The sequence below is a fragment of the Eumetopias jubatus genome, unplaced genomic scaffold, assembly GCF_037043125.1.
Source record: "Eumetopias jubatus isolate StellerSeaLion01/CBP00866 unplaced genomic scaffold, mEumJub1_p1.0 scaffold_10, whole genome shotgun sequence".
Taxonomy (NCBI): domain Eukaryota; kingdom Metazoa; phylum Chordata; class Mammalia; order Carnivora; family Otariidae; genus Eumetopias; species Eumetopias jubatus.
Window position 1 is genome coordinate 45622286 of NW_028274816.1, and position 23582 is coordinate 45645867.

The 23582-nt window shown below is 48.7% G+C and overlaps 1 protein-coding gene across 3 annotated transcripts in view; it reads right to left on the reverse strand.

Annotated features, from left to right (window-relative positions):
• Nucleotides 1–1610: 1610 nt before the first annotated feature.
• The window catches only part of ANKRD27 (ankyrin repeat domain 27), a 47760-nt gene continuing 25788 nt past the window's right edge, over nt 1611–23582 (reverse strand). Inside the window, exons 13-29 of one of the 3 annotated variants that reach the window (XM_028123511.1) lie at nt 22775–22867; nt 21381–21508; nt 20527–20609; nt 19946–20061; nt 19523–19615; nt 18004–18201; nt 16425–16484; nt 16205–16324; nt 15186–15230; nt 12525–12647; nt 8381–8578; nt 7054–7173; nt 6579–6740; nt 5434–5545; nt 4223–4301; nt 3965–4037; nt 1611–2956 (exon numbers count right to left, since the gene is read on the reverse strand). In XM_028123511.1, coding sequence (XP_027979312.1) covers nt 2762–2956; nt 3965–4037; nt 4223–4301; nt 5434–5545; nt 6579–6740; nt 7054–7173; nt 8381–8578; nt 12525–12647; nt 15186–15230; nt 16205–16324; nt 16425–16484; nt 18004–18201; nt 19523–19615; nt 19946–20061; nt 20527–20609; nt 21381–21508; nt 22775–22867 — 1998 coding nt within the window. In that variant the 3' untranslated portion in view covers nt 1611–2761. The other 2 variants (XM_028123510.1, XM_028123512.1) reach the window with 2 other exon arrangements.

Sequence of the window (23582 nt, forward strand, 5' to 3'; positions counted from 1 at the left end):
GGTAACTTAAATGGTATGTCTTACGTTGTCTTCCCACTAGGTTTTGAAACTTGTGTGAGTAAATTGACATGGCAGGTGAGCTGTTTGGTGTAAACTTTAGAGATTCCAGCCCCAGGAGGAAGTCCATAACATTATATGAGGTGACTAGGATTAGTAGCAGGAGAGTAACAGGAAAAGTAGTTTACAATCCTAGTCTCTGCTTTAGCTAGCATACTGCTGATCTATGTTTAAACTGTGTATTTGAGAGGTTACTGTTTTTGAGGCTTGAAATTTGGAACTGCGGCCCAAAAAGTCAATGTTGGAGCATCTAGCATTCCCAAATAAACGAATGAGTAGAACTGTTCCATCATTTTTTTTTTTTAAGGAACAGAATTAGATAGTCATGTAAATTTCCCTCGGATTTTAAAAAAAATCCCTATTACAGGTGAACTTTGTTTCAGGTCTCATTTACATAAAAACGCTGGAGGGAGACTAGAGGATTCTTAGCAAGTTTTGTCACATGCTTCCTCCTACAGAATAACCACTGTCCCGATGGCAAATACCTATGTGAATGTGTTTAAACTGTCAAACCCCTGTCCTGTCCTCCAGAGACAGTTGAGGATAGAAAGTGGTTCCGTACACACGGATGAAAGTTCTGGAAGGTAGAAAGGGGGGTGGGGTATATTTTGGTCTAGGAAATGGAGAGTGGTTATTCTAATTTAATTGACAATACTTTGAATTCAAACCATTCTTAAGCAGAATAGAAATTTGGGCATTACCAATTTCTGAGTTGTCAAATCAAGTTTAGTTTTAAGTGGAAAAGTAAGTTTGTAGAAAAACAAGTGTTTTTAAAAATAATTGAGGTGGTCACTTTGGGTAGCTCACCCTGCTGATTACCAGAGTAGCTCAAGAAGGAGCTTCTCCCCTAAAACAGTCTCACTCAAGGTATTTATATTTCCAGAAGAAGAACACACCACACTGGAAACTGCCAGTTCACATGACCCCACCAAGCAGGCCTAGACCGCAGCTCTGATAGTGCAAGCAAATCAGCCCCCTTCTTTCTCTGAACCTGTTTCTTCATCTGGGACAATTTTACCAATCAGGGGAACTGTTAGAAATAAATATAGGGGTATACACGAAAATTTTCAAAATTATATTGCACCACCCCAAAAAATAGGTGATACTAAATGTGTAAATTTGCAACTTGCCTGTGCTGATAAGTTTCTTAATTAGGGTGGGAGCAAACCACGACAATCTGCCAATAAGATGGTTTTGTTTCAAAACTGGGAGAAAAAGGAAAAAATAAAAGAAATTTGCAGAGCAACAGTGCTTATTTTCTTTTTGGGCTAAGAAACTGTATTCCATTCATTTTTTATCTGATTTTTTTAAAAAACATTTTTGTGGGCCCTTGCACCTACTAGATTAAGTCAGGCCTAAGCAGGTGAATGGATAATGGTCTGCTCTGAATGATCCAGTTTACATATTTCAGTGACATCAGGAACTGAAAAATGTATATCCATCCAATGGGAGATCTTTCCATACACAGAGCACATGTTTATAGCAGACAGGCTGCGAAATACCTCTCTCTCCAGAATAAGACATTAACTAAAAAAGTGTACCATGACACGCTCAAGAATCATAAAGTTTACTGTTTCTTTCCCATCATTTGGCACATATCCAAGGCACATTAGAAAATTAGAAATCATAAATTACTTTGTAGAAAAATAATCAGCCCCTCCCTTCTATACATACACAAGTATTCCCAAGAACATGCACAAAACCATTTCTGTATTACAAAGTTACTTGAAAATGTACTCAGGACAAACCCATGTTTGCGGCTGTAGACCAATTAGTAACATAAAAAAATAAGAGTATAATCTATAGAAATTTATAAAAAGGAATAAATGGCAATAAATTCTAACTGAAAGTAACTCTCACCTGGTTTGTGCTGTAAGTTTTGAATCTGAATCAAAAGACTAAGAAAAGATGTGCCAAATCTCTCTTGTTCAGTAACCATCAGTCAGGTGTGACATCTAAGGGAGGTTTTTAACGGAAGGGGATGTGTCTCAAGAGACTGATACAGGTGCAGCGATCAAATATCTGTACTTGGTTGGAAGAAAAATTACACCCAACTTTTCCCACATACATAGTGTAGAATAGGTCCTAAATGTCCTTTTCATTAAAATGAACATCACAACGGCATGTAGGCATCTTTGGGTTCAAGTGCTGCTTTGCAAAGGAACATTTTCCAGTCCTCTTTTCCTCATTCCCATGTGTCGCTTCTGCCTGGCCTCCATGGTACCATGAAACCTAAATTGCTTCTCTTCAGCTGATCCCAGATGGAGGAATTCTTTTGGCCTGCGGTTTGCTCGTTTGTCCACATCACGGAGGTTAGCACCTTTCGTTAGGAGGAGGTCAGAATCTGGTCGTGAAACCTCGCACGGGAGCCAGGGAGCTCCTGCCACTTCAGAAGAAACATACGCCTGCTCTTAAGAATCTGGACACTGCTGGAGTCGGTGTGCACTCCTTTTCCAGCGCACGCACCAGCTTTGGAGAGAAAAGAGATGGTGATCGTTTTCTTGGTCGCATTCCTTCCCTCAGCCACAGAACAGCTTTCAGGAACTTTCTGCTTTTCTTGCAAATCCAACAGAAAGTACATTTCAGTTCTCAGCTGTGTTTCTGCTTGGCACCTCCCTGCCAAGGACTCACTTCTTGGCAGCCAATGTAACAACTGCTTATTGCCACTAAGACTGGGATGTGACATCAGCCTCTGGGGAAGTGGCTAGGTGGCCGGCAGTCCCTGGGTTCTGGGATACGACTGTGTCCTCGACCGTGTGTCTGCGCAGCATCCGCCTGTTTGCAGGAACACTTTGTTTTGGTCCAGGCCCCTCGGGCTGATTGCCGTGCCCTCTGTCAGCACTCTCAGATCTGCTCTGGTCTGGCAGGTGGTTCTGTTTCCCTGTGAGTCTTTGCCTCCCTGGCTGAAGAAATGGTACAATTCAAGCAGTTCATTTGCACTGCACTTTAAACAAGAACCACACAAGAACAGCGCTCTTGGGTGCTGCTTGTCACCCCATGTGCTTGGTACTTTCTGGGCATTTCAGCTCTGACACCCCCGTGGGGACAGGATGATGTGTGTGTACTCCATGTGTCAGACACAACGTCAGTGCTTTACCTATTTGCACGTTTACTCTTTATAACTCTTAACAGGGATGTACTAATTGCTGTCCCCATTTACAACTGAGGACACAGGATCAGCAAATGGAAGCAACCTGCATGAAGTCCCACAGCTCACAAGGGAAAAGTGCTTGATGGAACCCAAGCAGATTTCAGAGTTTGCGGGTTTCCCATGCAGCAGCACGTCTGTTAGCAAAGTCACAAAAGGTTACATAGGAGATCGAAATGAGTCATGTTAACAAACATCACTTTGATTCTCTAAAACAAAGATTTAGAGCTTCTGCATCTTTGCTGTAAAGTCTGCTTCTCATCAACAGTCATGTAATGCAAGGAGCAATAGGAAAAGTCACGTTTCTGAGAAGAGTCACCTAATAGTATGACAGAACATAAAGCAAGTGTCTCTTTATAACTGAGTAAGCAGTGCTGTAGGAAGATGGACACATGCAAAATTGTCCATATGAGCAACTCTAGACCACATCTGGAGAAGTTTTTTACGCATCTATATATACACTTGGTTTCCTCCTTTCATCAGTGATTCCCACACTACGGGCAGCTGAGCTGTTCCACCAAGTACACGCACCATAAGCCCCAGAATCTCCACGCGTACCCCTATTTCCCATTTTCCCCTCACTCTCCTTTCTCAATAAATGAAGTCTGTACTCCTGGCTGTCCCACTAACGAACTCATCTTAATTGTTACAAATTCTTGCAAAGAAGGGAATCATGAAATGAGAAATGTGTTCACCGTAGAGTCGTTTTGGAAAAGCCAGGCTTTAAGAAATATGATAAGCCAGCATTGAATAACTCACCTCATGCGAAGAGTCTTCAGTAAAATTAGGGACACTGCTATCTCTTGCCATAATCTCCCTTGAAGTCCTTCCCCTGAAACCGGAAACAAAGTGAAATCAGTCTGAAATAATGGCGTGAAACACTCTGGTTGGCCACGAGGTGGCAGCATTTGGTGAGTGCAGATTTTCTCTAACCCGCTGAAGGGGCACATACCTGGCCTGAGTTGTAAGTAAAGGTGGGGTCAAAGGCACAGAAATCAACTCAAATTTTATACTCACTTAAACTGACCACCTGAGTGGACAAAGTAGAACTGTCTGGTGAAAGGTTCATCTGGTAGATCGTACATTTTTGAGTTCCCTGTAGATTAAAATAAAAGGATAAACATCTGAAAACTTCCAAAGTAGTTTAATTAGAGTTATACCACAGATGCAACCTTTTGATTTTTTTTTTTTTAATTTTATTTATTTATTTGAGAGAGAGAGAGAGAGAGAGAGCAGGAACACAAGCAGGGGGAGTGGGAGAGGAGGAAGCAGACTCCCCACTGAGCAGGGAGCCCGATGTGGGGCTCGATCCCAAGACCCTGAGATCATGACCTAAGCCGAAGGCAGGCGCTTAACAACTGAGCCACCCAGGCGCCCCAATCTTTCAATTTTCTTAGCTTAACAAAATTTAGAAAATTAAGCACTGCTATCTGCTTAAAGAAACATATTAGTAGCTATTTATTACTGTGTGAACCCCCATGGCAAGGAAAGATACAACCTTATTAACACACGGATATTCTCCAGCTACAGGCAACTGTGGTGACACAGCCTCGGGATTACTGAGGTGGAAGTGGGTTTATTCACTTTATTCCAGAGGGGCGCCTGGTTGGCTCAGTCGGTGGTAGAGGGTGCGACTCTTGATCTCGGGCTTGTGAGTTTGAGACTCATGTTGGGTGTAGAGATTGATTAAAAAAAAAAATCTTAAAAGAGTAGAGCATGGACCCAATCTAGACTATTAACAACTAAAAAAAGAAAGAAAGAAAGAAAATACTTCAACCTATCCATGTTTAGCAACTACTATTCTAATTACCAACAATCTCTGTATACCTGCAAATTAAGTAAATAAAAACGTTTAAAGTTAGCAGGAAACGCTGAGCCCCAGATGTCCAGGAAATGCTTAGAAAAAGGCCTGGGTCTGGGCCATGCGGCATGTAAGAATCTCCCAGAGGCTGCTCCTTCTCTCCAGCTGGTGGGGGACGCCTGAGCCGTCAAAGGTGAGGCTGAGTGGCCACCTTATTCCCTTAGGAAGCATCATCCCAATCAACCAGAAAACCAGTAGCAAAACAAGCTGATGAGCGAGGTTGTGACATTTCTTTGGTGCCCCTATCCCGCCCCCAGTCATGAGTATAATGACATTCCACATTCACAATTAAATGAACACGAGCAACTACTCATGAATTTCCAAATATGCCCATATTGAGAATTACAGAGAGAATGTAAATTCTTACATTTTTTCCTGATCTTAACAGTAACGTACTCCTTGTGGTCTGTTTCGCCAACATCCTCTACTGAGGCCACACAGCTCGGTACTACCTGAAGTAATTCCATTATTTTTGAATTCTACAATTTGAAAGGGAAAAGGTAACAATTAGTATTTTTAATTCTTAGCAGCTTATTGGCTGTTTTTGATCTGTCAGTATTGGTGCGGCTGGGCAGAGAAGCTAAGCAGCAGCTACAGACGAAGCTGATGCCATTGAGGCTCGTGGTGAGGAGCAGCCCTGCCGTTGGAGCCTGGCTCGGCCTCTACTAGGGAATCCGGGCCGGGAACTTAGCTGCCCTGTGCGATGGGGCTGATGAGAACGGGATCTCTTACTGCAGAGTTCTCATGGGGTTATCGATGGCCCAGCACATACTAAGTACTCGATAAAAAACACTCATCATCTTTTGAGAAATTGCTCATGGAAGGTTTAAAATATTTCGATTCTGTCAGGAAATGTCACTGAAAACGTGATAAGCCTATGAGTATGTTGGGTTTATGGTGACTTTTACATGACACCAGTGTCACTTAACAGCCTACCAGCTGTCTGCCCCGAGTCAAAAACAAAAAGACTCAACGTGAAAATGGGGACAGTAGAGAGCTTGCTCCTCCCAGGAGAGGAAGCCTTCTCCTCACCAGTTCCCTGTGCAGGGAACAGCACAGGAAGGAGGGGTGACCTGGTCATCACAATTCCCCTTACAGGGAGAATAACTCCAGGAGACTTAGAATCACAACTGAACGCTCTCCGTTGTGCTAAGACCGCAGGTGCAGTCCCCATGCAGGGAGCGTGAGCCCAGAACACGGTCTCAGCTCGCTGCTTCCCTGGGGGCACCAGATGGCTCATCCCTGGGCCAGAACAAGGCGCCGACACCTGCAGCAGTCAGGGGAGCACCTCCACTCAGTCCTTTGAAAGCAAGCCCTGAAAGACTGACTCCTGGCTCCCCAAGCAGACCACCTCTGACCCGGGGACCAAGGACTGAATATTCGACCGCACCTGCAGACTCCCGGCACACCGACTTATCCCGGCGTCACGATTCAAAGGTTGGCTCCTGCTATTTCAGATGTGGTTTAACCACGGGGAAGCCAGAGTGAGCTGCAAGGGAGCTCCCCACTCACCTGTTCAGCACAGTCTACTGCGGTGCACTGTCTCTTGTTCAAGACCTGAACTGATGCCCCATGAAGCAGAAGCAGCTCCACCACGAAGACATGCTTTTCTATCACCGCCTCGTGCAGTGCTGTGTTACCCTTATTGTTAGAGAGGTTAATGGAGGCCCCGTGCTAGAAGGAGAAACAGTGCAATCAAAAGGAATGCCAGAGAGGCGCCTCGGTGGCTCAATAAGTGTCCGACTCGTGATTTCCGCTCAGGTCATGATCTCAGCGTCGTGAGATCAAGCCCTGCGCCGGGCCCTGCACTATGTGGAGCCTGCTTAAGATTCTCTCCTCTCTCTCCCTCTCCCTCTGTCCCTCCCCACCCCCAGCTCCCATACGCTGCTTCTCTTTCTCTCTCTTAAAAAAAAGGGGGGGGATGCCAGAAAATGAGGCACCCACGACTGACGAGTACCCGGCAGCTCCAGGGCTGGGGGGCCCTTACCTGTAACAGCAGTGCCGCGACTTCATGGTGGCCATTGGAACAGGCGTAAATGAGGGGTGTGTTTCCACTTAGATCCTTTTTATTGGGTTTTGCATTAGAATCCAATAGACACCTCACCACCTAGCCCAGCGAAGACAAAATTCCAACCTTAATTAAATCTGTGGAAGAAATCCTCTAACTTGATCTCCTTTTTACTCTTCTCTAAGTTTACTGGGAAGGCTCTTTGGATACATGTTTGACTCGGGAGAAAGCCGACCAACTCAAGCGGGGTGCAACAGACATTTGCTGAGGACCTCCTCCACCAGGCAATGTGCTAGCACTATTTTTTTTTCATTTCATCATTAGTCCTGCCCTATGTATGGAGCGCTGTAATTATCACTCCAGTTTTATAGACTGGGAAACTGACATTTGAAGTGCTATGTTAGGTGTTACGAGAGAGATGGAAGATCTGATTTGGTTCCTGTCTTTTATTTATTTTTTATTTTTGTTTTTTAAGTAAACTCTACACCTAACATGGGGCTTGGGAACTCACAACCCTGAGATCAAGAGTCACATGCTCTACTGACTGAGCCGGCCAGGCACCCCTGGTTCCTGTCTTTTAAAAGCTTACAGTACAGCTAGTAAGGGAAAAATTGTTTTAAATAATTTTCAAAAAGAAATATAGGACTTTGAAAAACAAATCATTTCACAATTCTCTCTTGCACCTCCTCCTTAGGGCCATTCTCTATAAAGTACTTAAACTGGGGTGCCTGGGTTGTACAGTCAGCTAAGTATCTGCCTTCAGCTCAAGTCAGGTCATGATCCTGGGGTCCTGGGATTGAGCCCCGCGTTGGGCTCCCTGCTCAGTGGGGAGCCTGCTTCTCCCTCTGCCCCTCCCCCTGCCCTCTCTCTCTCTCAAATAAATAAAATCTTAAAAAAATAAATAAAGTCTTAAACTGTTTGACAAAGACCAAGGGCTGTGGGGATGAAAGGTGCCAAGTTGCAGGTAGAGCCCTCAATGACCAACACCCAAGCACCAGAGACAGCTCCTGCTGGGGTCAGAATCAGGAGGAGGCCTCTGTGCCACTGAGAGGTGCATGACAGTGGAGTGGGGGGGCGGGGATGAGGTGGGGAAGGGGAGGGCCCACCCCCAGAAGCAACAGAGTTCTGCGTTCTGTTGCTGAGCAGTCTTGCCCCATGCAGCACAGAATCTCGGGGCTGGGAAGAAAGAAATGTGTCTGTCCTCTGGGCCCACCCCCAAACTTGCCTCTCTGCAGCATTCCCACCACGGACAGTTCTAACCAAGAGCAAGCACCCCATGCCCTCTGCCCAGGAGAAAGACCCATACCTGGAAGTGGCCCTTCTGGCAGGCCAGGTGGAGCGGGACAGCTTGGTTTACGTTTCTGGCACCCACACTGGCACCATGTTTCAAAAGGAGAGGGACAAGGTCCGCCCGCCCATGCAGAGCAGCAACATGCAATGGGGAGGAGCCGTCCTGGTTGGTCACATTCACACCAAGTCCACTGGCAGGAATCTTTGCCAGCTTCTAGTTAAATGCAGAAGATGGAGAGAGAAACATCATTAGTATTTAAGAAACTGGGCTGAAGGGGCACTGGGTGGCTCAGTCATTAAGCATCTGCCTTCGGCTCAGGTCATGATCCCAGGGTCCTGGGATTGAGCCCCGCATCGGGCTCCCTGCTCCGCGGGAAGCCTGCTTCTCCCTCTCCCACTCCCCCTGCTTGTGTTCCCTCTCTCGCTGTCTCTCTCTCTGTCAAATAAATAAAATCTTTAAAAAAAAAAAAAGAAAAAAGAAACTGGGCTGAAGGAATTGAAGCCATCTGTGTCGTCCCCCACCCCCAGCCTCTGTACAATTTGGGATCACAGTGGGATCCAGAATCAGGTTACCCACAGGTGAATTCCTACAACTTTAGAAAGGTAAGATATACCAAAGGATTACTTCCATTTCCAAAACAGCAAGCCCCCCGAAATGATGCCCTCTTTATGCCAAGGCGATTCAATGGGAAATAGGAAGTCTGTTCCACAAATGGCATCTGAACAATGGGATATCCACATATGGAAAAACGCACATCAACCCTCACCACACATAAAAATTAAAAATGCCTCATAGACCTAAATGTAAGAGCTACAACTATAAACTTCTTGAAGCGAGTACACAAGAAATCCCTGCAACACTGTGATAAGCAAAGATTTCTTAGAGAAGACACAAAAAGCAAAAACCATAAAGGAACAGTTTGATGAACTGGACTTAATGCAAATTTTAAGTGGTTATTCTTTGAAAGACACAAGAAAATGAAAAGGCAAGTCATGGAGCAGGAGAAAATGTTTGTACTACGTGGACCCGACAAGGGACGTGTACCAACCAGAATTTAAAAACACCAACAGATTCTTACAAGTCCATTAGACAATCCAACTTTTAAAAAAAAGATAGGCACAAGATTTGGAAAAACAAAAGACAAATGTTGATATCATGGAGACAGTCTGTATTGATTCGCAGTGGTTTTAAAATCAATCATGCCAGTAGAAGAATAATCTATCAGTAATTAAAAGGACAAACAAAACATTTATAAACCATACAAATGAAAACAAACATTAAATTATGATATTGAATCCTACATTCTAATAATAAAATTGCTATGTCAGCATTCCAGGTGACTGCCCAAAGATGAAAACTTTGGTTATCTAGTTCACTTTTTGATGATTAAAAAGGTTTTCTCTTGGGAAAATTGCATGCTGCCTTAAAAGGGTAAATTTTGCTGCATGTAAACTGTACCTCAAAAAACAAAAAAAACAAACAGATGAAGTAGGGAGAAAAAAAAAACAATGAAATACTGCACACTTACAGGAATGGCTAAAGTTGAATACTCACAAGGATGTGGGGCAACCAGAAAGAACTCTCACACACTAGTGGCAGGAATGGAAGATGGAAAATCACTCTGGAAAACTGGCAGTTTATCAAGTTACACACACACTTACTACATAATCCAGCAATTACACCCCGAGGTATTTACCCAAGTAAACATATATTTATACAAAGCTAGTTCACACTAGCTTTCTTCACAAAGCCCCAAATGGGAAACTACGCAAATGTCAACGGGTGATTCAATTGATTCTAGTATATTCAACAAAATACTATCCAGAAGTAAAAAGAAAGGAATCCACTGACCTGGTGTGGATCTCAAAACATTCTGCTGCATGAAGGAAGCCAGATTCAAAAGAGTGGGTCCTGTCTGGTTTCCACTCACATAAAATTCTAGAAAATGCCAACGAGTCTGTGATGACAGACAGCAGACCCCGGGCGTTGCCTGGGACAGGGGAGGAAGCAGGGAAGCCCAAGAAAACCCTCAGAAGTAATGGAGTGTTCTGGATCTGGACTGTGGTCATGGCTTCATGCGGAAACTCAAGGGATTGTACACAGTACATAGGACTTTACTGGGTGTAAATTGTACTTCAATAAAGGTTTTTTAAACAAACACTCTAAACACACCAGTGGGCTAGAAGAGGGTGGGGCCAGGGGGTGGTTAGCTAAGTCACAGACATGAAGCAATCTTCATATAAATGTCTTTTTTAGGTCTTTTTGAGGAACTTCAAAATGAGAAAAAGGTTTTAAAAAAGCAGGGAACGTTAAGATTTTATTCAACAAATCTAGCAGTTATTTTAATGTGTACTCCGGTTTCTTGTTGTAACGAATGAACCGTGAGGTGGGGAAGAACAGAGTGCAGGCAAATGGCAAGAGCAGTGACAGCGAGACACAGGAGCTGCCTCTAGCCACACTCAGTCCCGGACTGGGCCTGAAGTACGGTCACTTCACTAGTACCCTTCGAAACATCATCTGCCTTTTTTAATCCCTATGCTTTTCATAGCAGTCTACACAGGGGAAATCATTCTTTGGGCTGTCCCCATCCAGCAGCATCGGGACAGAACAAGAGTTGTACATCCCCAACGTACACATGACCCTGGAGCGAGCTGAAAAGCTACACGTGAATGAAAGTTTTACTAATTTCAATGTTATTGGGTTGGAATAACCCATGGTGAAGCTTTTTAAAATGAGGCAGTATTATCTTGTAATACAAAGGACAACACCACTATGCCTGTTTTGCAGAGTCAAATTAATTTTCTCAGTATGGGACATACACATCGAGTTAGGTAGCTAGCACAAAAGTGCATACTCTATGCAAAATACCATTTATGATTTCTCAAAAGAAAATGATACTTAAGTATACACTTCAGAAAACATGGGCAGGATCTGTATGCTAAAAATCACAAAACGATAAACAAATCAAAGAAGGCCAAAATATTTGGAGAGAGATACCATATTCATGAAGTCAACACAGTAAAGATGTCATTTCTCCCCAACTTGATCTACGATGGTTAATGTAATTCCTACCAAAATCCTAGTAAGATTTTTGGTAGACATAAACAAACCCATTCTAAAATATATACGGAAAGGCACAGGCGTAGACTAGCTAAAATGATCCTGGCAATGAAGAACAAGTTAGGAAGAATGGCTCTACCCAATACTAAAGCTTCCTATAGCTCCAGTAATCGAGACAGCATGGAACTGGTAGAAGGACAGACACACAGATCTGTGGAACGGAACGCAGAACCTGGAGAGAGACCCACACCGTATATTATCAATGGAGGTGGGACAGCAAGTCAATGGAGGAAGGATGGTCTTTCCAACAAGTGGTGTGGAACAGGTGGACATCCACAGGCAAAAAAAAATGAACCTCAACCTCAATCTCAGAACTTGTGGGTTAGGGGGTGGCAGGGGGACAGATGGGTATGGGAAAGGGCAACGTGAGTAGTTCTTCCCATAGTGAGGGAGCCTGTTGGTACCTTCAATGTGGTGGTGGATGCACAAAGCTATGCATGTGATCAAAGTGAACACACAGGCACACACATGCATATGCACATGTGAGCACCAGGAAAATCAAAGAAATGTGGATAAGATGTGTGAATTGTTTCTGGGTCAGTATCCTGGCTAGGATACCATCCTATGGCTTTGCAAGCTGTTACCACTGGGGGAGATTGGGGAAAGGGCACAGAGGATCCTCTGTATTTGGAGGGTGGGTCCTCCCACAGAAGGTGGACCAACTTGAGCACAGACAGTGGGCAATGGATCTCGAATGCAGCTTCCTCAAGGAATTGGCAGCCATGTAGACAGACACCCTCAGCCATAAACTCTTGCCTTGTGACTCAGGGGCCCAGAGAGGAGCTGAAACACTGAGCACACGTGCATTCCTCTGCTCCCTGACCTGCCCATTCAGAAAGTCAGCCGCCCAAGGCAGATCCACACTAGTGTTAGTGTCTCTCCTCCCTGAGCTAAGTAACTAAACCTCACCACATCTCAGGGGATGCCAACTAGCACCCACTCAGTAACTGGTTGGCTGAGAAGCAGACAACTTTCCGGAAAAGAAGAATTTGCCTCCCCACCCCCACCCCCAGCTGCACCAATGGAAGCAAAGCCAAACCTTTTGAGCTGGAGCACATTTCGGGCACTGGCACAAGGGGTGACAAAATTCAACATCGCCTATGCTGACAGCATCCTCCAATTCATCCAGGTCCTCCTCCGTCCACTCCAGAAGGTAACGCACCTGGTGTTGGGCAGGAAGGATAAACAGGAACTTAAAACTCACCCTTAGCTCCTTTATAAGCTACAGTAACTCTCCCTCCTCCCCCCCTACACACACACACACACACACACACACACACACACACACACACACACACACACACACACCTGCTCCCAGATCAGGGCCTCCACTTCCTCAACCACCACAGTGATTTAGAAATGACTGGGTTCACCGTGCCCAAGCACTTTCTCTGTCCTTTTACGGGTGATGCAGAGAACTTTAGCGCCATCTCTACAGCTTGTGGTAGAGATTCCTTTATCTTTTTTTTTCTTACCTTTTTTCTTTTTTTAAAGATTTTTATATATTTGTAATGATAGAGAAATAGAGAGCTCAAGTAGGCAGAGCGGCAGGCAGCAGGAGAGGGAGAAGCAGACTCCCTGCTGAGCAGGAGCTCGATGCGGGGCTCGATCCCAGGACCCCTGGGATCATGACCTGAGCCGAAGGCAGACGCTTAACTGACTAAGCCACCCAGGTGCCCCTATCTTTTTTTTTCTTTTTTAAGAACTCTTTATTTTAGAGAGAGTGAGCACAAGCGGAGGGGCAGAGGGGGAGGGAGAAAGAATCTGAAAGACTCCGAGCTGAGCGCAGAGCCCAATGCGGGGCTTGATCCCAGGGCCCTGAGATCAGGACCTGAGCCAAAACCAAGAGTCAGATGCTTCACCAACTGCATCACCCAGGCAGAGTGGTGCTGCTTTCACTCCCCGGTCCTGGAGCGTGTCGCGAGCACCTCGGCTTGCATTAACTAATTGTATATTTTCAACGACTCGTCCCTTGTAACCTGGGAGAAAACTCACTCTGAGAGGAAATAACTCGTCCAAGGCCCCACAACTAGGAAGTGGAGGTCAGAACCTTATATGCAGGCTCCCTGACGCCACGCCAGTGTCCTTTCCACGCACTAGCCACGCACTAGCCACACCTGAACGCACTGGAGACCACCAAAAAATCCAATTTAAAACTGGTCTCTAGGATATTAAATTTGAAAATTGGGAACGATATAAATACATTTCTAGGCCTGGTTCTGAGCACTGAGGAAGTCAGCATGTGCATGAGGGGAGTGACAAGGGGTTCCAAGAAGACCGCCTTTGACCCCAAATGTCTCTCCTCCAGGTCCCTTCCACATCCGGACAGCAGATACCCCCGCCCAGGGTGGAAATGCCAAAGGCCTCCACCCAGGGGCCTCAGCTAACAGGCTAGTGGGACAGACAAGGGCAGGGAACGAGTACGGGGGGAGCGGAGGGGCAGGTCCTTGGGTGGGGTGTTGGAGGCTGCCACGTGTGTAGATCAGTTTGGGTGGTGACCCCTGGGCACCAGGCGGTCATGAATGGCCTCGGCCCCCTCACCCACCCCCAGAAGGAAGAGGAGTGAGCGTGTCACGACGCAGGGACAGTCAGAATCTGTTCTCTGCACAGACTGTGCTGCTGGCTCACACCATGGCTCCAGGGTGCCTGGAGAAGTCCTACTCGCCTCCTCCGAAGAATGCTGGGTTCTCCTAGGGCCAGTCTCCTGAGAGGACAGGTACAGGTACAGACGCCCATGTCCTGCCCATCCTCCCCCCGGAGGGACCATGTGTCAGTCTGGTGCACTGACAGCAGCCACTGCATAAAAGCGAATATAGTGGAAACTACAGTCAGATTCTAAACATAACCCGAGGTGGTTATGATCAGATCCCAGCAACTTCTGTGCACCACCTCAAGCTGGATCACCTGCGAAAGGCCCTCCTGAAACACACACCATCGCCAAGCTCTCTCAGATGATTTATTCAGAGCTCCTCATCTGGTAAGCACCCAAGTTACTCTTCCTTTTAAAGTAGAAGATGTAGCAAGTTCCTTCCAGGAAGCCAAAGGCAAGCCGGGGGAAACCGCCCGTGGGAATCTAAGGAAGGCTATCTCCATGCTCCAGTGACCTGATCAGGTGTTCCCTGGCATCTGCAGGGAGGGTTGGGACAGACACCTTCCCCCCAGCCAGGTCTTCTCCCCATGCCAACCCACAGCAGCGAGCACCACCTCGTTGGGACACCCGGCCTGGGACTCCTTGGGAGTCCCAAGCCTCAGACCTCAGCCTCCTGCCCGGGCACCACAGCCGCCCACCACTTCCACGGGGCCACACCGGGGCTTCTGGGCTCTGGCCCTCCCAGCCACACTCCCCTGCACCACCCTACTCCTCCTCTCCACCCTCCCTGCCTGCACATCCTGCTCCCAGCTAGTGGGCCGGGCTCGGAGCCCGCACTTTGTGCTCCTGCCCACGGCAGGGCTGGCCAACATGTCACCAGCCTCCCGGAACGTGAACCTCTCTCTAGTAGGCTCTCTGTGCCGCTTTATGACCACCTGCTCAGTACGTGAAAGGAAAACGCGAACACCTACATTACTGCGCAGTCATTAAATGCAGCCCTTCCATGTGAAAGTGAACAGAACATAGCTCCTGACCGAACCATCGACAAGAAAAAGGTTCAGCTCTTTTTACCGACAGCAAGCTTTTTTAGACGTGCTGCTAAAAACTCACCATTTCTAGATCTCCATCGGCAACCGCTCTTAAAAGTTTTTCTACCTTAAGTAAAGGAAAAAGAATGTTAGAAAATGATTTTAATAATTAAGCTGTAATAGAAGACCCAGAGGCTCTCATTTGCCTCTGGGTTTGTGGAGTTTTAACACCTCATTCAGCATCTCGCAAGCATATCCCTGAGACTGCCCGGCTAGGCCGTCCAGGAGGGCACCAGCGTGCACCAAACCCATTTCCCCCTGAGGTCTATGGAATGATCTGCTGGTGATGTGGCCAAGCGAGATGGTCACTGCAAATGAAGCGCAAGCCAGCCACCCCGGAGATCACACATACTCAGCCCTCATCATCCGACAGCTGAGGGCACACCAGGAACCATTCCAGGGCTCTCTTAGACTCCGGAATGTGTCTCCGTGCTTTCTCTACTGTGCCTTCGCATCAAGCTAAGCTTATCGGGCCCTTCAAGAGCAGGTCACAGCTTGGGGGTGGCAGGGGACAAATGCCCTGTGCGGAAGCAGTGAGGCTCCCCGCACACAGGGGAGCAGGCAGAGGAGTCGTGAGATGTCCACGGGATGGTCTGCTCTGCGGGCTGACGCTGGATGAGCTTGCAGACAGGTTAAATGGAGAAGAAAAAAAAACAGGCTATAAATCACCTTTTACAGAACACAATGTGTTGGCCAGAAGTCAGGGACGATACATCAGGTTGACAGGGATGCTTACAGAGCGGGACGTAAGTGCTGAGAATTTAGTTTGTAAAATGATCTTAAATCTGTGGACCTACAGGTGACTTTCCTTAGACTTTTCCTAGAAGACTCCCTACTCTGTCCCTCTGTCTCACACAAACACATACAATCCCCAAAACAAAGAGCTGCTTCAGGAGCCGAGCATGCAAGCAGCAGGGTGAGAACTGCTGGCTTGGGCATCCCCCGGGGTCCCCTGGGCAGCCCTTGTCATGCATGGCTCTTTAACTGGCTGCCTTGACACACGGCTGCCCTCCTGTCGGCCCTCCCACCGGGGAGCCTCACCTCTCTGTAGTCCTTCTTGGGCTCCTCCCGTCTGGAGCTCACCAACACAGAGGAGAAGCTGGAGGTGGAGGAGGCCTGGCTGATGGAGTCCACGGGGCGCTGAGGGGGCTGCACTGGGACCTGTGGCCAGGGGGGCCCCGACAGGAGAAGGGCCTCGTGAGGTCCAGAGAGCAGGCCGGGCTCTCCCAGGGGGCCACCAAGCCCAGCCTCGTTCACTCACCTCTGAAGACTTCCTCCTCCTTTCCAAGGGCAGATGATAGGCCTCCATTATTGACAGAATCTAGGAGAAGGGAACAGGAAAAATACTGAGAAAGGTTGCCAAAGTAGCATCACCCGTAGGCCCAGCCACCTGCCCACCTCCTCCAAAGGTCACGCAGCCTGACCACGCCCCTGGAGAGACAGAGAAACCACGGCCTGAGCGGGCAGGAGCTCACCCAGGATCACACAGATTAAGTGGGGGCTTCCTGCTGCCTCTCAGTGCCCCTGCTGCCCAACAGGAGCTGGGGCTTCCCTTGAATGGGCTCAGAGGACATCTCCTCTCTGCCTATCTCCCTTTGGAAGGGGCCTCTGGGAGAAGCTACCTGGGCAGAGGGGCCCTCTGCTCCTCGCGAACTCCTCAGGCCAAGCACAGCACTGCCCCGTCCCGGAGGATCTGGCCACTACAAAGCCGAGACCCTGTGAGGGCACGGGGAGCGTGGCGGAGGCCCACCTGGGGTGAGCAGCAGGGATTTACACCTTCGGAATCGGCTACTGGGGACCTCATGTTGTGTTCGTGGGACACACACAACATACTACTAGTACTCATGACACAGAAAGAGGGCAGAAGGAATCATCTGGAGGTGACGCGCGTGTCCGTGGCGAGGGTCACGGAGCTGGTCGTACTGGCATGTACTTGTCTCCAACTTCCCTGAGTTGCACACGTTAAATGAGTTCAACTTTTTGTACATCAGTCGAACCTCATGTGTGGTTAAAAGACAAAAACTGCTCTCCTAGAAAGAGAAGTAAACACCCTGAAAGAACCCTGTGAAACAGAGCTGGAAGCTGTAAAAGCAGCCGGTAAAATGTCACGAGGTGGAAAGCCGAGCCTGCACGAAGGGGAAGTGCGGGAGGCCGGCATCAAGACGGGATTGCTCATGTGGGCCACACACCCGCGATGCTCTGGATGTGGTCCGATGGCCTCGGGCCGCGCTTCTCCGGGGGCGCATCTCCTCGGCCGGAGCGGCTGCGGGGGCGAGGCACAGAGAACCAGCCTCTGCGAGCCCTCTCGCTCCCCACCTGCTCCCCATCCACTCCCCACTTCCATGACACGCTGCCAGACACTAACGTGGTTCCAGAAATTACCAACAGGAAAGGATTGGTTCATTATGAAAGAAACCGTACACAACGATGTTCAAAATTGGCCAAAAGAAAAGAAGGCATTTAGGAGCTGAGGATGAAGTGGAAGACAGAATGCTGTTTCCATACCCCAGGCCCGATCCCTGCTTCTCTTGGCCAGAGCCTGTGTCCCATTTCCCCCCATGCCGTCTGCTCTGAAACCAACAGCACTCAGGGGCTGGGGCAAACTCTGCCGGGAGCAGCTCTTAGAACAAGACTGAGAAGAACTGCTGGTTAAGCTAGAAATAATATAAATAAGTAAAACCCATTGACGACCAGGTCCTAAATGCACCAGAGAGGGCACAGGCCATGTTCGGGCCTCAGGCACTAATGCACAGTTGGTCAGCACAGCCAAGACCCAATCTTTGGATGTTGATTTTTTTTTTTTTAAGTCATACTGATGCTCTGAGATGATAAAAAGCTACCTTTGAGTTTAGTGCACACTTGAGGGGTGTTTCTTTCAGTCTGTTCTGGATCTCTGTGGAGGCTCCATTTTGTAGCAATGTCTCTATGATGCCTTGGTAGCCCCAACGTGCAGCTATGTGTAGTGGGGTGTCTCCTTTCTCGTTACAAATATCTAGTCTGCATGACTGCACGTCATAGTAGACCAGAGCCTTCACACACTGCAAAGAAAATGGGAAATACCACCAGTAAGTCACATGCCAAGCCTTGGGCAATGTCTGTGGAACCCACAGCCTCAGTCCACACCCCGATTCCAGCCAGGCTCCGCTCACCAAGCAAATGTGCAGAAACAGAGAGACAGAGTTCAAGGTTACCTCATCAGGACACATCATTTTTCTGAAAACTGTCGATCAGTAAGAAAAGGCTGAATAAATTGTGATGTATCCATGTGCAGAAGGGAATGACCACAGCAGGCTGGAGACCACTGTCCACTGAAAGGCCCGCTTGCAAGCTGGCCCCTGACTCACAATGTTCCTCAGGAGCTTGGATCTGCGGAATGGCTCACTGTCTAAATTGTGCAACTACATGGTTTATGCTGAACACCTGCTTTTCTTCTAGAAGTCTGGAAGTTTGGCATGTGGCAGGCACAGCGCAATTACGTGACCAGCTTCCAATAAAAATCCTGGGCCCTGAGTCCCTACAGAGCTCTCCTGGTAGACAGTACTTAATATTTGCTATTATAACTCACTGCTGGATGAACCGAGGATGTTCTGTACATCTCCCTGGGGAGAGGATGCTTTGAAGCTTGCACCTGCTTTCCTCCAGACTTCATCTGTGCACCTTTTCCCTTCGGTGACCATGCCCTGGGTCCTTTCGCTATCGTCAATTATAGCAGCGTGACTATATGCCGAGTCCTATCAGTCGCCCTGGCAAGGCACTGACCAAGGGGTGGTCTTAGGGACACAGACGCAACACACGCAACAGATCTCTGTGTAGTAATTAAAGGACGGGCTGGGGCTACGTTTACTGACCTCCAGGATTTCCATGACGTACCGTTAAGAAAGTGGCTTTATAAAGATGGGGAGAGCTCGATCTCATATTTCCACATCCACTCCTAACCCGGCCTCTACCTTGGGTACATGTAAACCCACGTGTCCTCACACAGAGAAGATGGAGAGGGGGTGGTCAGGACAAAATCACACACACACACAGTTCAAGGTGAAGGGGAAGCAGAAATGATACAGCTGTCACTATGACTACAAAAATGGAAGATGTAAAAACTGAAGGTGAACAAAGATCAGAACTAGGTGGCGGCAGGGATGGAGGAAAATGACTTTAATTTCAGGGTATGCTAACGGGCGATTAAAGTCTAGCTTTCTGTTCTTACAGCAGGACATCTGTAATACACTTAAGGCTTTTTTTTTAATCAAAGAGAAATCACCCACCAAACATGCCAGTAAAGCGTGACGTTTCACCAAGCAGAAACTTGGCGAGTGAGAAGGGGAGAGAAGAGCTACCCTGGGCACGGGGGGCGCCACTTACGTCTTCGTGACCATAGGTGCAGGCCAGGTGGAGAGGCGTGCTGCCGTGGCTGTCCCGCACCTCGGGGCTGGCTCTGTAGTGCAGTAACAGCAACTGCCAAGGAGACGAGCGCGGTAAGCAGCGTGGCCTGCGGTCTCATCTGCAACCGTACTGACCTACGCTACAATTAAAATCCCACTATCATGCTCATCCTGCCCTTCAAAACGCCGAGACATTAAAGAACAAGGCTCACGGCCCCACCCTTCTTCCCCGAAGCTGCCGGGATGTTTCACATCGACACCGAGGGGTTTTGTCCACGGCACTGTGGCCTGGAACACGTGGCCCATCCCGAGAGGCTGCGAGGCAGGAGTGTGGCCATGAGGTTCTGGACACGCGGCACTGGGCTCATCTGAGCACGCGCACAGGGGTGGCGCCCCTGCTCACCGTGACGCTCTGATAGCCCTTCTGGCAGGCGAGATGCAGTGGGGCTGACCCGTGATAGTCCGTGGCGTTTACCACCGCGCCCCTGGAAACCAGGAGGTCGATGAGGGATGCCTGCCCTGCAGAACAGAGGGATCTCACCACAGAGAAGGAAAGAGCAGGGGCTCGCCACGCCCTAAATGTGAAGTCCCATTGTTTTACCCTCTTATTCGCTGGTAGGGGACATGCCAAGAAGTGTTTTTCCCCTTGAGAGGGACCAGAGCTAACATCAAGCCAGACTCTAGATTCAGGACACTCTAGACCCTGCCCCTCCGGAGCGGGCTCGGCTCTGGTTCACCTCTCAGCAACAGAAGGTAGTGGAAAAGAGTCTTAGATATCCACAGAAGATTCCGTGCTGCGTCAGTTCACAGGATGGAATACTATACGACCATTAAAAAAATAGCAAAGCCCCTGGAGGTGGCCCATGACACGGGCCCTGCCACCCCCGACTCCGCCACCCCATCACTCAGGCCTCTGCTGGGCCGCCCCTGGCTCCATCCCTTTGCTTTAGTAGCCCAACCAAAGGTCAACCCAAGACCACATACCACAGAGGGCGGCCACATGGAGCGGTGTGTAACCCCTGTCATCTCTGGAAAATGGAGTAACAATGGAGGGATCGTTCAGCCTCCTAAAAGAGGGAGAAGAGCGGGGGACGCCTGGGTGGCTCAGTTGGTTGTGCATCCGACCCTTGATTTCAGCTCAGGTTATGATCTCAGACTTGTGAGATCGAGCCCCGCACTGGGCTCATGCTGAGCATGGAGCCTGCTTAAGATTCTCCCTCTCCCTCTGCCCCTCCCCACCCCTACTTACACTCTCTTTCTCTCTCTCTCTCTCTAAAAAAAGAGAGAGAGAGAGAGAGAGAGAAGATATAGAAAAATACACCCTAGGTAGGGAAAAGCCTCTCCCTACCAGGCTGGACATGCCAGAGTCCTGGGGCCAGCAGACAGATCTCTGGGTGTGAGCTGGATCTCTTTAACAGTGTCCCAGAGACCATCCAGCCCCTGCTCGGTCTGCTGCAGGGTGAGGCCTCTGGTCCCAGCATCCCTCCCCCACTCACCCCTCCAGGCTCTGACACCCAGCCTGACAAGGGGAAGGGAAACCCAAAAGGTTACTGGAGAAGCTGACATTCCTTCCACCCTAAAATCTGCTTTCTGGGGCTGGGTAGGCTCGTACCCACCTACTCTGGGACCCAGCAGAGGGCCAAGTATTTTTATGACCTTTATTCCATCTGATTCTCCGAAGAGGTGGATGTTACTGTCTCCACTTTACAGCAGAGGAAGCGGAGGGCCACAAGGGTACGGTCTTTATTCAAAATCGCACAACGAACTAGTGGAAAGTTCGGCCCAGGCCTACGCCTCCCCCTTGCAGGCACAGCGAGCCTCCACGGGGATGCTCTTACCCAGAGACAAGTTTCTCACAGTTCTCACAGAAACACAGAGGGTGACACATCCTTTGGACGGCATCTTTATCTTGGTCATCTTGGCTCAGAAGTCTCTCCACTTCTTTCTGGTTCCCGGACGCAATGTGCTACAAAGTAACATATCAAAGTTGAGGAATTATTCTCTTAAGACATGAATTTTTGGAGCCCCCTTAGAGAAACACGTATCTGTGTACGCACGGATGACATGACTTGCTCTCTTGGATGTGTTTTGAAATAATCTGGGCAGACAGGGAAAGCAGGTGGGGATGGAAACGAAATAGGACAGAGATGGCCTTGGAGATGGCCATGTGGGTGTGCATTTATACTCTCTTTCATTTCTGGAAATGTTACACATCGTCCATAGCTTAACACAACAACATGACAAAATTCCCAAAGCAATGGTGGGGGGAGGCTCATGCCTCCTGAACCTCGGGGTGGATGCAGACTCCTCCCTAGAACACACCTTGGTCTCGTCCCCTTGTGTTTTTGTTTTTTTTTTTAAAGATTTTATTTATTTATTTCACACACAGAGACAGCGAGAGAGGGAACACAAGCAGGAGGAGTGGGAGAGGGAGAAGCAGGCTTCCGGCCGAGCAGGGAGCCCGATGTGGGGCTCGATCCCAGGACCCTGGGATCATGACCTGAGCCGAAGGCAAGACGCTTAACGACTGAGCCACCCAGGCGCCCCATGTCCCCTTGTGTTCTAACAGAGCCTCGGTTTGCAGGGAAAAGGAACGGCTGCATTAGCGAGAGATCCCATCAACAAACAAGGCTGAAGTGCAGGGCTCAGCTCTGTGATTCTTGGATGTGCTCCTCTCAGGGAGTGAGATGTTCTGGGGAGCACGTGGCCCCTGGGAGGCTCCCTGGGTGCTCCATCAACCCACTGTGGCTCCGGGTGGCCTGAAGCGTCCACAGGCTCCCTGAGGAGGTCTGCCCTCACTCAGCCCTCGCCAACTAGCCTCCCAGGGGTCAATCATATCTGAGCAGGGAGCCGCCCACATGCGCCGAGTGATGGAACCACCGCTGCATATGAACATCCACAACACGGGGCTTCTGGAGCCCAGGAGAGGTGTCAGCTCTGCTGAGGCCACCCGGGAGGCACCTCGGAGCGGACCTTGACGAACCAGTGGAGTGAGGACAGCTCGGGCAGAGGGCTCCAGGCGTGTTGCCCCTCCCGGCCACGGCACAGCACACCTTGGGGGAGATGCACAGACGTAAAACCTCAGCATTCCTGCACCCACTCTGAGCACAACATGAACTTCGGTGTTGAACCGAGCACACTGCCCTGATGGATGCTGTAGAGGCTCTAGAGATGTGGAAAGATGAAACGTCCCTCACACGCCTGTGCCCACACGGACTTCCCAGTGTCTTACCTTAAACAGACAATCAATGGGAGTTGAAGTCATCTGAGACAGCAGGCTCATTCTCTGCTTCAGGAACAGTCGGTCACCAAATCCCTCCGACTCCTGTAGGAAAAACCCAACAATCTGTTTTGTCAACTTGTCACAAGATGTCCATGCAGACCCTTCAAAATGGAGAACCCGGGCTCAGTCCCTGCTACTTCCTCACAGAACAGGGTTGGCAGAGCCTCTGTCCCTGGGCCAGCGAGGAGATCCTCATCGGGCTGGGACAAGGGCTTCTGTCTGTCCCTGCAAGAAGCGGCTCCTGGGAGGAGGGCCCTGGGGGCACAATGCCTCTGTGCACACATGTGTGGAATGTGTCATCACGAAGTGTGGAATGTAGCGCGCTCACACCATCCTCCTCTGAACGGAAGCCTGCATTGCCTTGGCCTCCTCCTCCTCTCAAACCACTGTCCTAAAGCCTGCACAGCCCTAGCCCCTGCCGCTTTATCTGGGCATACAGAGAGGACAACCATCTGACAGACGGTTCTAGATTTCCCAGGGTCACCCAGCAAGAGAGACAGAAGGAGTCTTGCTTTCTGAACATACTTACTAAAACAGCCGACGAACATGGCCACCGTTCCCAAATCCTGTAATACACCAGGGTCTACCCCAAATAATAAATTCAGATCTTTGTATCACAGGTAATATTTACTTAGATACAAAAATCTAAAAATGCATCCTTTCTTTATGAAATAATTCCTAGCGAGACATTTCAACACTCACTGGAGCACCTGCAACTTGACTGATGACAAATTAACTTCCTCAAAAAAGTCTCAGT